The following is a 13,748-nucleotide window of genomic DNA, read 5'->3' as shown; positions in this document are numbered from 1 at the left end:
GCTTTGACCATTGCTTTGCTTAATCCCAATGTTTGAAAATTGATCCGATCATCGATTAAAATTTAAAAAGATAGAGAGAGTCAATGATCAAAATATTGAGTCAGAGTCAAATCGAAATCGAACAAGTAATTTTTGAAAAATTAAAAAGATATAAATTTACAAAAATCAAAAAAATTATATTTAAAAATTTTAAAATATATACATTTACGTAGATTTGAACGGGCAAAATTGGAAACAGGTGACGGGGTTTTCAAAAATCGACCAATTTAACATGTTTTGGGTAGATTTTTAATTAGAGGTTTTATAAATCTAATTGGATTGGTTTTGGTCTCGATTTTCTCAATTGAATCGATGTGGCCGATCCCATTTTTAAAACATTACTTGATTCATTTGCCTTTTCCCAAACGCATACAGTTGATTCCACATGTACTATTAGCACGTTATTAATGCCTGTTGGACTTTGCAATTTTTGAGAAAATGTATTATCAATCTTTAAAAAAACACTTTCAAATTTGACAAATTTATAGAATTCTTTCAAAAATTAGATAGTATTAATTAAATAGATAATTAAAATGGTGTTTGGTAGGGATTAAAATTATTATTTTTAAGTAAATAGTAATAGAAATTTTTAAAATGTGTGGTTGAAAAATTGTGGGACCAATAAAAGATGTTGTTAATATTAATTGTTTGACTTTGACTTAGATTAAAATCAGATTTTAATCCGTACCAAACAAACTCTAAATAAGTTCAAGTCATATACAATTTATGATCCCAATTACATACTAGTTACAATAACAAATCACAAAATATTATATATTATGAAAAATCAGTCAAAGAAGTACTGAATTTAGGTATATTATGCAGTATGCATAAATTGGACCCAAAAAATATAAGTTTAGGTGTGAGCAAGTTTAATAATCAAAATTAAAAAAAATAATAATAAAAATAAGTTAATTAATTTTACTCCCAGATAAAAATAGATCACTTTTAGTACGGAAATTCCATATTTATTTTATTTGGAAGATTACTTTGAGCTTTGAAGTTACTTTCAAGCAAAGAAACAACAAAACAAATTAATAAATGAATTATAAAGGAGGAAAAAGATGGAAAAGAAAACTCAAAATGGAATAAGAAGAACATACTAACAAACTAGCCAGCCATGCCGTGAATTCAGAGAATTTGTTTGTGGACAAAGTAATTTGTCAAAAAATTTAAATTCCAGAAACTTAAGGGCCTCTAGTGTAATTTCTCTTCTAATTTAAAAATTAAATTTTCAGAAATTTATCAGGGCAACTAACTTTAAGAATGTATCAAGATTCTGAATCTATCTTATCTAAGCCAACCAAAAAAAATAAAAATAAATAAATAAATAATAATGATGATGATAATTATGCAGTGACGTTTAATAGTTATCTTACCAAACAAGCAATAAGGAAAAGTAGATGATAAAAAAAAAAAAAAAAAAAAAAAAAAAAAAAAAAAAAAAAACTTATTAAGAAACATCCAAGTTGCATTGATACAGTGCTGCAAAAGAAAATCCTGTCTACACACACACTGTGTAGGAATACAGAAAAATCCCACAGGCAAAGGACATGGAAATTATCCTGAAAGGCACGTTGACAACATAAATTGTACACAAGAGTCTTTATAATTTAAGCAACTAAAAGCACAGATGCTGACCCTTTACACTTTGCATGGAGAAAAGGTCTACTGTTCAATTATTTTTGCGCAAAATTGACAAAACACAGAGCTCGCTAGAAATAGAGTCGGAGGATAGAAACAACAACATAATCCCGAAAGACTATACATCACTTTTTCAGAAGCTTGTGAGAGAAAATCCTCTTGGAATAAGGACTGTTGCGTGAGATTGCCTTGTGGGACGCAATTGCATCCACCAAGGAATTGTGAACCGGACCCTGTTCCAGAAGGAAAACCTTCCGATCATTAGATCAACTGCATGTGCGTAATGGAGGGAACTGGGGCGGGGTCATATGTTTTATTTGCACAATGGTATTTTCCGCCATTAAGTACAAGCATAATGTGCTTCATAACCAGTGACAAAGCCAGGAAATTTAGGTGGGGGAGAGGGGGGGGGGGGGCAGAAAAGTTTGAGGGACGAAATGTATATGTATTGAGCATATATATGAAAAATATATATATATATATATATTCAGAATTGCCATTTAAAATCAGAAAAAAGTTGAAAATGTTGTGAGGGTGCTTTCCCTCCGCCTTTTTTCATAATCAATACTCCAAATAACATTCAAGCTCGAAATTATATATGTTTTTCATATAAACACATGTCCAACCAAGTGGTGAGCAACATTAGACTATAGAAATGGCATACCTCAGAAACCCGAAGAGCTGTTTGAACAACATAATTTGCGTGTGGATCCTGAAGCAATTGCTCAAAATAAGTTGCAGAGAGCAATTCATGAATGATTTTTGATCGAGTTTCATTACTACACACCACAAGACACTTTTCAACAACATGGCTACCAAACTTTTGGGTCGAGAGATGAACATAGTTACCCTCAAACTGAGAGGTCAACTTGGATGCAGCAGAGGGGATCTCAAGTTCTAAAATAAACTGAACAACATAATTTCTGCAAGCCAATGTACAACAGGTCTTCAGACAAATGTAATAACAAAAGGTAGACATAAATCAAGTACCCGTGTCGGTAGAGAAAAACAATATATGCGATGATAATATAGCTATTTATTTTACAAAAAAGTCAATTTGACTCTAATCTAAAAAAGCAGAACGAGAAGATAAGGGACACTAATCACAAGAGAAACAAAAGGATTACCTACTTTTAGCATGTTTGGTAGGGAGGATTGACTAGTTCTAGACAGTAATACTATCAATCAAGAAAAGGGAAGTTAAAAATTTTGTTTGTTAAACAATCTAGTTTTATATGATACTATATGCCAAACATCTACTTCCGGTATATGCCTGGAACATTTTAAAATATAACTACCCCAAAAAAATAGAATCCTTAAGTGAAAAGATGGTGCGAGAGTCACGTTAACTTTGTTACAAAGTTGAGATGGGTTTAATTTTTCTAAGTGCTATAGACGATGAGAGAGTATTTCACCAAAATAAATCATTTTTTGTCTTTCTTTTTTCCCTTTTTTCGTAACTACCAAGCGACTCTGTCAAATTCCACAAAGTGATATTTATCAAGAACAATGGGTAGAATGGTCCCATGGAAACAAAAGAAGGGGGATGTAAAGATAAGCACTTAACAACATGATCTACAATAAATTAAAAGTTTAAAATAGTCATGGAGGATTCGGTTTGTGCCAAGTCCATAAGAACACAAAAGAAATTAAAAAACAGTTATAAACCTATAAACTATTTTGCCTCGGAATTTATAGGTACTATATAGTTACAAAGCTTTAAACTTTGAACTTAAACATCACTACATAAAGAATTTCATAAGAACAAAGAACATCAATCTGACAAGGACCTAAAAGCAGATAACTGAAATTTTGGTTCGAAAAGTGTAATTAACTATTGAAGCATGGGGGATCAAGCTTATTTCTAGCTGTAAAAATTAATATCAAGAGAAACTCAAATGGACAACAACTATAATTTGCTAATTGTTATTAGTTATTTATATAGTTACCCAAATGCATCCTGAGCGAGAAGAAGCCCATTTGCAGAAATTTCTGCAACCAAGTTCTCCCGGAGTTCTCCAGTTGCATGGCTGATGCATCGTTGAAGAACACAGCATCCATGTTGATGCGTTGCAATATCAACACAGAAATTTGCAGCAGCCACAAAAATGAACTGCAATTGAAATAGCAATAACTGTCAGATAAGAGCTGAATCACTTAAATCAATAAATCTTACTTTAGTGCAAAAATAAGTAACTGCTTTTACTTGCAAATAAGATAAAAGTGACATGTCCAAACATGATTAGAAACATGAAGTTACTTAAAAGTAAATTTATGTAACCTAGCCAAACATGCTAACAATACCTTCGTACATCCACCAAGTAAGGACTAAAGACACTATAGGAAACTAGGATCAAGCTATAATCCCTCGCAACCCAGAAATAACGGAGCTTATTGGGCTAAGGGAAAGGAAAAAATCAAACTATCATCTGTTTCCTGGCCAGAGAGGATAAAAGCAACTGTACCAGTCACGTTGACTTCAAACAGGGGACAGTGTATTTGTATCCAAATTTTTTGGCTCAAATAGCACTCAGCTTTCTGTATAAACTTTAGTTTATTAAAATGGAAGGGATCTGAGAAAAGGGATATGGAAACTTATCCTACGAAGTTTCAATTTACAAATTATAAAGGCAGTTCTTATGATTTTAAATTGAACCATTAACTAAATGAAATCTTTAAGCAACTCTGTTATCATAAAATTTGAAGGGGTTGAGGTGAAAGACGAGAGGAGAAAAGGGTCTGTCTACACCATTCAGTAACTCAAATGTTTTGCTAGGCGATAGGTTTGCAAGCTCTAACCACCACAATTAGCATAGATTTTAGGTATATTCTTCAATAAGCAACAACTCAATTTCTCTAAATACTGATAGAAATATATTCGACAATCACGGTGAAAAATCAAAACCAAAAGCAAACCAGAAGACTTCACAGGCAAATGTGTATGCCTTTAATCATTGCCTCAGAGAGGATGATGTAATTTTGTCAAATATATGTTGAAAGATCCAGAAATCATTTATTTTATTTTATTTTTATTTTTCACCTTTAAGGTGGAGGAAAGGGATTATAGGCGTTCAGTTTATGACAAACCACATCTAAGGTTAGATACGAGAATCCTCACTGATTCACATTGGTAAACTAGGGGAAGTAAATGAGCATGTGTCATTGACAAATGATAGAAATGCCACCTAGTTTCTGAATTAGTCAAAGAATGCATGCCAAGAACATTTTACTGTTTTTCTGGGAAAAGGTTGGAAGAACATTCTTACATAATATTATCTCCTAAGAACATAACGAAACAAATAAGATGTGTATCATATAAAAGGCTGCTTGTGACATCCAATATGTTTGACTTGAACACCAAAAATTTTCTATAAGGCACCAGAAACAGGTTCATGTACACTTTGGAAATAGTCACATATGACACCAGAGTTAACTCGCATCAATACATGTTCAATTATGAGTATTTGATGTGCATTGCCATGTCTTGGTGTGAGGTTTGAAAACCTTTTGGATGCAATTATTCATCATTCTCTAAATTAAAATAATTCTCTGAAATTTTTGACAGTGACTGAGGAGGAAAAAAAATGTAGAGATGAAGTGCAGTAAGTTGACAACTACAAGACTGCACAAGATGAAGCAATCAATAATAATAACTCTTTGATGGATAAATTCAAGATCAAAATCTTTTGCATCACAATGCAAGATGTCATTCCTCAAGTTCAATTTTCTATCCACGAGTTCAATAGTCAATATTTTCAATAGAACAAACGAGTGGGCAAGAATAGAGAAAAAAATGAAAGCAAAAGGATGTGGGGAAATAATCGGCACAAAGCCTACATAGAGAAATGAAGATCTCTGCTCAATCCAGAAATCGCAATTAGCTACAATAGCAGTTTTAGATGTTGAACTCTTACTTTCATGTGTAGAGGTGTCAAATATCATTGCAAGCATCATAAATTTTGAGCTCAATAACTAAGAGAATAGCTAATACCTTACTATCTTCATTGGTAAAACATTGCAAGCATCGCTGGACAACATGGTTACCATTTAGGTCTTTGATGAGGGCAAGAAAGCCTGGTTCAAGGGCTGCAATAGCTAGTGAAATTTGCTTCCTTGTTTTGAGAGTCTCAATCAACTTCTGGACCACTCGAGTGCTGATACAAAAAGAACAAAATGTGTAATCAAAATGCAAGATGAAGAAACCGAAAGACAGAGCAAATTGTAGACGACTTACCCGTGTGTATTTAAAGAGATCCTAACAAGCTCCCCTGGCTCCTCAGTTACCCTAAGCAGAATCTCCATTCTTTGATCTTCATTGCACACTTCCAACAGTTTTTGCATAAGGTAATTGCCAAAGGGATTCATCATAAGTTCAACCACATGATGAATTACCTCACTGAATATTATCTGAACATCTCGAGAAGTCCCTTCATCAAACATCCTTTGCAAGAATCGGCATCCATGCTGATCTTTGGCCAGATGATATATGTATCCTTGTGCTTGGGCTAGAGAGTTACACTTTGATGGGATCAAAAAAGGGCAATGTGTCCTTGCAATTCGGCCACTTTCTTGGATTTTAGAAACATGGGCACGGCCGTCTAATTCTAACCTGGTTTCTTGGGGTATGAAATCTTGAGTATTTTGTTCCCTAGCACGTCCATATCTTCTTTTCAAAGCATCAGTAAGACCTTCCCCTTGAACAATTAAGCCATCCTCTCCGGTTAAGCCTTCAACAACCCCTTCAGGCACTCTAACACACGCAGATATTTTGATCCTTCTATTAGGCATTGATTGATGACAATGAAGTAAACTTTGTGCACTAAATTGAGGCATTATGTGAGTTGATTGAAGCACGTTAGGTGATGAAAAAGCATCTCTACCATCAATCAGATTCATCCCATTTCGTGAAGCATAAATTGAGGTATCAGGCCTGTTCAAAGTGGAAGAATTCAAAGCTGGAACTCCCACGACGAAATGATTGACTGCCTGCAAATTATTGCTATAATAATGAGAACTTGAAGCAGAATTCTCGCAATCTGATTGAGCAAACAATCCATCAGATCGAACAGGGGAACACCAGGATCCCAATAAATTACCCATTCTGTAATCCTGACCCTCAAAATTCACAGGACTTCTTGGAGCATAAGAATTAAATCTTCCCCAATTCGAAAAACCCTTCCCATAATTAACAGATTCCCCACTCATAGTTTGATCACAAACTTGAATACCATCTGGGAATGCTGAAACGTCTCCATTAGCATCATTAATAAACATTTTATTAAAATTTCTCATCAACTTCAGTTCGTCAACCATATTTTTATTATTAGACCTATTAAATTCCGACCAAAATCCATTCCCAGAAAGTGAGTGGGACTTCAGCTCTTCAAATTGGGGTGGGGTGGGTGATCCACTATCAGAAAATGAATGCCCACCAGAGAACAAGCTTGATGAAGAACCATCAGATTGTAAAGAAAACCCACTCACTGGAGAAGATTTACATGCATACTTATGCTTTAACAATTCATCATCAGACATACCGCGATCACGACCGTTAATTTTCCACGGCACAGACAAAGCATTACCATATCCATGATGATCAAGATTGTGATGATGAGATTTGGCATGTGTGATTTGAGTATTCAATGAAGATGTTGCATGTGGGATCTCACTCAATAGCATTTCAAACTCATCAGCATCCTTCATGTTTTCTACTCTCCTCTCGATCTTCACGCTCTCCAATAAATCTCCACCTTGATGCCCAATAAATCTGCAAGCAATCAAAACACACAGTTAACACTTGCATAATCAAGGTAGCCAATAAAATTTGATCACAGGCCTTACCTCGTGTTTCCAACTTGAAACACATATCATACCTGCTCCATGTACTCACTGGAAAAAAAAAAAAAAAAAAAAAAAAAAAAAAACCCAAGAAAAATATACAACGGACTCAAGATTTAACAACAGCAACAATGAAAACAGTGAAAAAAATCAGGAGAGGTTCATCTAGAAATGATCAAAAGAAGAGAAAATAATGAAAAACCCACGAGAAATTACCAATTTTGAGCATCTGGGTTGGTCAGTCCTACCGATAAAAATGGAAAAGGATGGTGAAATGACGAAATTTCATAACCATTTCGTTTCGATTTTCATTTCAACAAAGATCTTTTTTTTTTAAAGATCATTTGGGTTTTGAGCGAGAGTTGGTGAAGCATGCAAATATGAATGGATTAGTTACATACATATACTGTAGATTATACGTATACAGACTCTGGTACGGTCTCAAGCCATTAAACCTGGAGAAATGAAACGGATTCACTCAATACATACACGTTTCTCTGTACTACAGTACAGTGAGGAAGTTTTAAGGGAGAGAAATTTTGTTTTTGTCTATGGTAAATGCAATAAAGATTGAGAGAAAATTGCTTTGGTGGACCGTAACTTACCATATCAAATTGGTTTATAACCTTTTAGTTACACAATCAAGATTTAATTAATGTAATTGTCAAATTTGTGTGAAATGGTCACATGAAAATTGTCTAAATCTGTGTAACTCGTCATGTGGTCCTCGACTACTCATATATATAGCTTTATGAAGTTTGATTTTGCTTTGGATGCGGGCCCAATATTTAGTAAATTGAGATGGAACTTGTTTCCCGAGAATTACGTGGCAATTTAATGAAAATTTAATTGTTTAGAACATAATGAATTGTACATATAATTATGTCTCTAAGATTTTACTATAGTTGCTCAATTCAACAAAATTGTCAAATTTGTATTAAATGGTCACATGAAAATTGTTCAAATTTGTGTCAGATCTCCATGTGGTCCTTGTATGTTTAAATTTGAAACGTTTGGTTTAGCTTTACAACGTGAGGCCAATATTAAAAAATTTGAGGTGGGGTTTGCTTCATGAGGATTACATGACAACTTAATGGAAATTTAGATGGTTTTGACCATAGTAATTTGTAGATAAAATAATAATTGAGGACTAACTTGCTTCATTTCAAAAATTGAGGACTAACATGCCATTGAAGAAATAGATTGAGGAGGCAGAGTTATACTTTGATGAAATGTTTTTAATTTGCGTTATCTATTTCTTATTTTAATAGAAAGAAAAGGTCCAAGTAGAAAACGTTTATGCCTAAATTAATTATCCCATTCAATCATTTTTATTTATTTTGTCCACGTGGAAAAAAGCTTTGTTCATGTTTGGGATATTTTTTAAAACTAGTAGTAAGCACACGTGTGTTGCACGTCTTATGTGCGAAATGAATGGTATATGTAATATTTTTAAAGTAAAACAATTGATAATGTTAAAAGAAAAAATTAAATTGCTAAAGAATATACATATAAATAATTTTTTTATGAAAATTACGTACGTAAAGTGAAAATGTTGAATAAGTTGAAATGTCATGATTTGTTTATGCTAAACTTTGGTCGAACCCCTATTTTCAACTATTACGACGATAATGATTAATTTTGTAGTACAGATAGACACGAAGAAATATAAATTAAAATATGTACATTTAATTAAGTTTAAAATATTTACGTATAAATAAATTAAAGGTATGTGAATAATATTCAAATTAAAAAATTACTCATTTTGTCTGTACCATAAACTTTTTTACCTAAAAAATAAAAACCAAAAATTATCTTATCTAAACATATTTAGAAATAAAAAATTGCATATTATTCACGCTCGTCATATTAATCCATAGCATTTATTTTAAATTAGAAACCAAAATTACATTCAAAATAGATATCGAAGTGAAAAATCTTAAATAAAAGTTTTCCTTTTCTTTTGAATGGAATTAATACAAATGGAGGAATAAAAATAAGACATTTAAATGTACCGAGATAAAAATAAAATAAAATAAAAAATCTTTTTTTATATATTTATATCTAATAAGTAACAGGATTACCACCATTTTTATACTTATACAAAAACGAACACGCAATAATAAATACATAATACTATATTAATTATTTTCTGGAACACATAATATTAATTTTTATTGACGTTTAAAAAATTGAATTTAGTGAAGATGTGTAATTGAGATGCGAAGATTGTACTTAGTGTGTGGATACAAATATGGCAAGTGTAAGTAACTCCTAATTATTAGGAGTAATTAGTAATATTTTTAAGATTGATGGATAATTTCTCTCATTATCGATTCTTTCCCTCCTAATTGTTGATAACATTTAAGGGGTTTTTTCATTTCAATTTATTGTCATTTGTATTTAAAAGGTTATATTATCAACTATTGATTAATTAAATGTGAAATTTATAATTTTTGAATGAAAATATTGACAATGTTATATGAGGACAAAATGGTAAATTGAACATTTCTCATTTATCTTCACATTTTATTATATATATATATATTGTAATTATAATATAATTATATAAGTAAATGAATATTTTGAGCTTAGCCAAATATATATATATATATATAAAATAACATTATAATATATTAAAGGTGGCAATGATAGATCAATTAAAATTGAATTTCATGTAATCTCCTTTTAAGTATAAAGTTCATTTTTCATATTGGAGTTCTCATAATTTTAGATTAATTAAATTAAGTTTAATCACTTAAAATCAAAGTCATCTACATATATAATCATATTAAAAATATAATGAATATTATTTTATGCGATAATTAATCTACCTTTATATTAATGCAACCTTTAATATATTTTATTATATAATTATAATAAAATTACATCTATACATGAGCTTAAATTTTAAGTAGTAAACTTAATTTAAGTAATTAAACTTAATTTGATTAATGTAAAATTTTAAGTACTCCAATATAAAACAATAAGTATTACACTTAAATACATATTAAATGAAGTTAAATTATATTAAATTGTACTATATTAAATATATAAGTGTAGAATTGACATATAGCTAAAAATATAAGGGATTTTTATTAAGAGAATTTATTCAATTTATTCAATGTGATATTGAAAATGAGTGTTGTTTAAGGAACTCAAATGATAGCCCTAAATTCTCATTTTGATATTAAAAAAAAAATTATTTTAATTTGATTAATAGCATTAATTCAAAATGAAATTGAAAAACAAATGTATAAGGAGCTCAAATGATGGCCTCAAATAACCATTTATTTTTTTGTTTCATTAATAGCACTACATTTATATGGATATTAAATAAAGTAAAATTATATTAAATGATACTATATTAAATATACAAGGATAGAATTGACATATAGCTAAATAAGTAAGGGAAAATTGGTATTCAAAAGTTTATCCTCAATCCACACTTTTAATATATTGTAGATTTATTTTTTCTCAATCTTATTTTTAATCATACATTTTATGAAATACACAATTATATCAACTTTCAACCATATATTTTATCAATTTTTATTATAAATTACTAAAATTATCTAAATAACTTATTTAAACGGATTTAATGGATTAAGAGGATGTATAAGATTGGGACTTTTGCAGATTTTTTTAGACCTTTTTTTCTAAATGATGGATCGTGAACTTTTATAAATTTGTATAGAATTAATAAAAATCTTTTGTAAACTTCTATCAACATTCATTTAATATATCTTTAGACTTTTATAATTCATTTGACTTTTCAAGACTTTTATTAATTAAAAATATTTATAATCTTTTATGATTGTTTGATAAATAAAATAAAGAAATATTTAAAGTTAATAGCTTATACCTTTAAAAGGAAACAACCAGTCGATGTATTCAAATTCAATTACAAATTAGCTTGTTTCCATAAAATCATATAAAACTTAATTACAAAATGATTTTTCATAATAAAATTAACAAAAAGAAAAAGATGTTATAAGAATTCTTTAATTGTAATTTAATCTCTCTCTCTCTCTCTCTCTCTCTTCTCGTAGAAAATGAGGGGAGAGAGAGAGAGAGAGTAAGACTTACAAAAAAAATAAAAAATAAAAAATCATGGCACCAAGGTTCATGGAATGGAAGAGAAAAGAAAAATATATATTAATTTTATTTTATTTTTTTTATATGAAAGTCTCAAAATATTGGGGTGAATGATCGACTATTTTTGAGATTTTGTTTTAGTATTTTTCTGTTTAAAAATTAATACTTTAGAGAGTTTATAGAAGTTTTTAAAATTCATTGATATTTTAGTTATGGCTTCTTCTAAAACGTTTTAAAAGTATATAAATTTCTATAAAATACTTCAATACGTTTATAGATTTTTGAAAAGTCTACATCGAATACTTGTAAACTTTTTGAATTCTTAAATCTCTTTAAATTCTTAATTGATCAAACCCGTTGAGTTTATTTTACAAAAATACTTTAACTTCCGTAATGATTCTCGTCCCATTATTGAATACACTTCTCTTTCTTTTTCTCTCTACATATATAAAGTGAAAAAAAAAAAAGGGTATGTGAAAAAAGAAAAGAATTTTATTTTGAAAATATCTTTATTTAGTCAATTTTCTTAGAATCAAATGTTTTCACATAATTAAGAATTTATTTATTTTTTCTAGATTTTAATTTGTTCAAATTGTTACTGTTTATATACTAGTCAAAGCTGAACGTGTATTGTACGATATTTTAAAATACTTTATAGTGGTGTAAAAGTAATATTTGGTACTAATTTGTTGAAGGATTTGATGAGTCTAAGATGAATTAAAGAAAATAAAATTTAACATGAAAATTTAAGAAAAGAAAATTGTACTAAAATTATACTTTTAAAACTCAATTTCTATGATTCAAATTTTTTATAATGATGAAATACTATAAATGAATAATCTTTTTATATTACATTTGATACATAAAAATTAATTGTTAATATATAAATTTAAACACCCATTAAAATTTCTAGATACATGATTATGAATAAATTTATCTATAATAATTCTAGATTCATATAATTCAAAATTCATTGAATCTAGATTAATGTTAATGTTAATTAATTGAGAATTAATAACACAAAGTATTATTAAAATAATTGAATTGTAGAGAGTTAGAATCGTTCAAAAAATGATTTATGAAATAATTCTAATCTATTAGATTTCTTTAAATTAATAATCGAGATTATTTTGTCAGAAAAATTTGTAGAGGGATGCCAATAGCATTAAAATAAGAAACATATTTAATTAATTGTTTCATCTAACCTGTATAACTTTTTCCCAACATTCCCAGGTAGGATTTTCACTGAGATGGGTAATTATAGAGAACAACGAAATCGTTAAATCGCAAAATCAAATCGGAATTATTTTTTTTTAAATAGTTGGTTTGGGTTCACGTGAATCTACCAACATTTTGATTTTAAATCGAACTAAATCATTTCAAAGTGGTTTAGTTTAAGTTTCAATCTTTGCAACTGTCAAAAACAAAATTTGAAAAAATTAATATAATTTTATACAATCAATATTACACATAGCACAATCAAACTCAATACCTAATATACAATTATCCATCACAGTTAATTAATTTAAATCATGCACAAATACTCATCAGCCATCATAATTTAGAATGCAAAACCCTCAAATTGGGTAAAATGTTAAACAACTGCTCCGTCCTTTACAATTGGGTAGATAATAAATCTAGATTCTAATTCGAATTCTAATTTATTTTCTTCTACTAAAAATTTTATTGAATTCCGGCAAATTTTTCAGGTCAATTTATTCAAATTTTCTTATTTTTTGTAATTATTTGCTATATTTTATTCATAGTTGTGTTGTTTTGTTATAATTTGTGTCGAGTTCCTTCAAATTTTAAGCGAACTACATTTTGTTTGTCTAATTGCATCTCAATTTATGTTCATATTACTCAATTAATTATTAATATTTTAACTTAGTTTTTATATTTTACTATTAATTGTTAAAATGATTTTGTGGATTACTTAAAGAGTAATGCTATTCGTAGTGAAGATTGTCAGTAGTCACCCTATGTGGCATATACTTGACAATTTGGTATTTGATACATAGAAATGTTAGTTATTTTTTGAATTATACAACAAATGAAAAACTACCAAGTGTACGTCACATAAGGCGATTGTCGATAATTTTCACTGCAAATAGCATTATTCTTACTTA

General features: G+C 29.5%; 1 protein-coding gene across 1 annotated transcript; it reads right to left on the bottom strand.

Annotated features, from left to right (window-relative positions):
* Positions 1-1,602: 1,602 nt before the first annotated feature.
* LOC111409759 lies at positions 1,603-7,421 on the bottom strand. The gene is made up of 5 exons (XM_023039777.1): positions 5,918-7,421; positions 5,675-5,837; positions 3,633-3,796; positions 2,348-2,606; positions 1,603-1,916 (listed from the first exon to the last, which is right to left on the bottom strand). Exons 1-5 carry the CDS (start codon positions 7,384-7,386, stop codon positions 1,809-1,811), a joined length of 2,163 nt encoding a protein of 720 aa, XP_022895545.1. The 5' UTR covers positions 7,387-7,421; the 3' UTR covers positions 1,603-1,808.
* Between the last annotated feature and the right edge of the window lie 6,327 nt (positions 7,422-13,748).

The sequence above is a fragment of the Olea europaea genome, chromosome 15 (genome assembly GCF_002742605.1).
Source record: "Olea europaea var. sylvestris chromosome 15, O_europaea_v1, whole genome shotgun sequence".
Taxonomy (NCBI): Eukaryota; Viridiplantae; Streptophyta; class Magnoliopsida; order Lamiales; family Oleaceae; genus Olea; species Olea europaea.
The sequence above is the reverse complement of the archived record's forward strand: the minus strand, read 5'-3'. Positions and strand labels throughout refer to the sequence as shown.

Coding starts and splice junctions, on each gene's coding strand:
- LOC111409759 (XM_023039777.1), bottom strand. CDS start 7,386: ATGAAGGATGCTGATGAGTTTGAAATGCTATTGAGTGAGATCCCACAT. Junction 5,838..5,917: donor ATCTCTTTAAATACACACGG/GTAAGTCGTCTA, acceptor TTTTTGTATCAG/CACTCGAGTGGTCCAGAAGT. Junction 2,607..3,632: donor CTCGCTCAGGATGCATTTGG/GTAACTATATAA, acceptor ATTGGCTTGCAG/AAATTATGTTGTTCAGTTTA.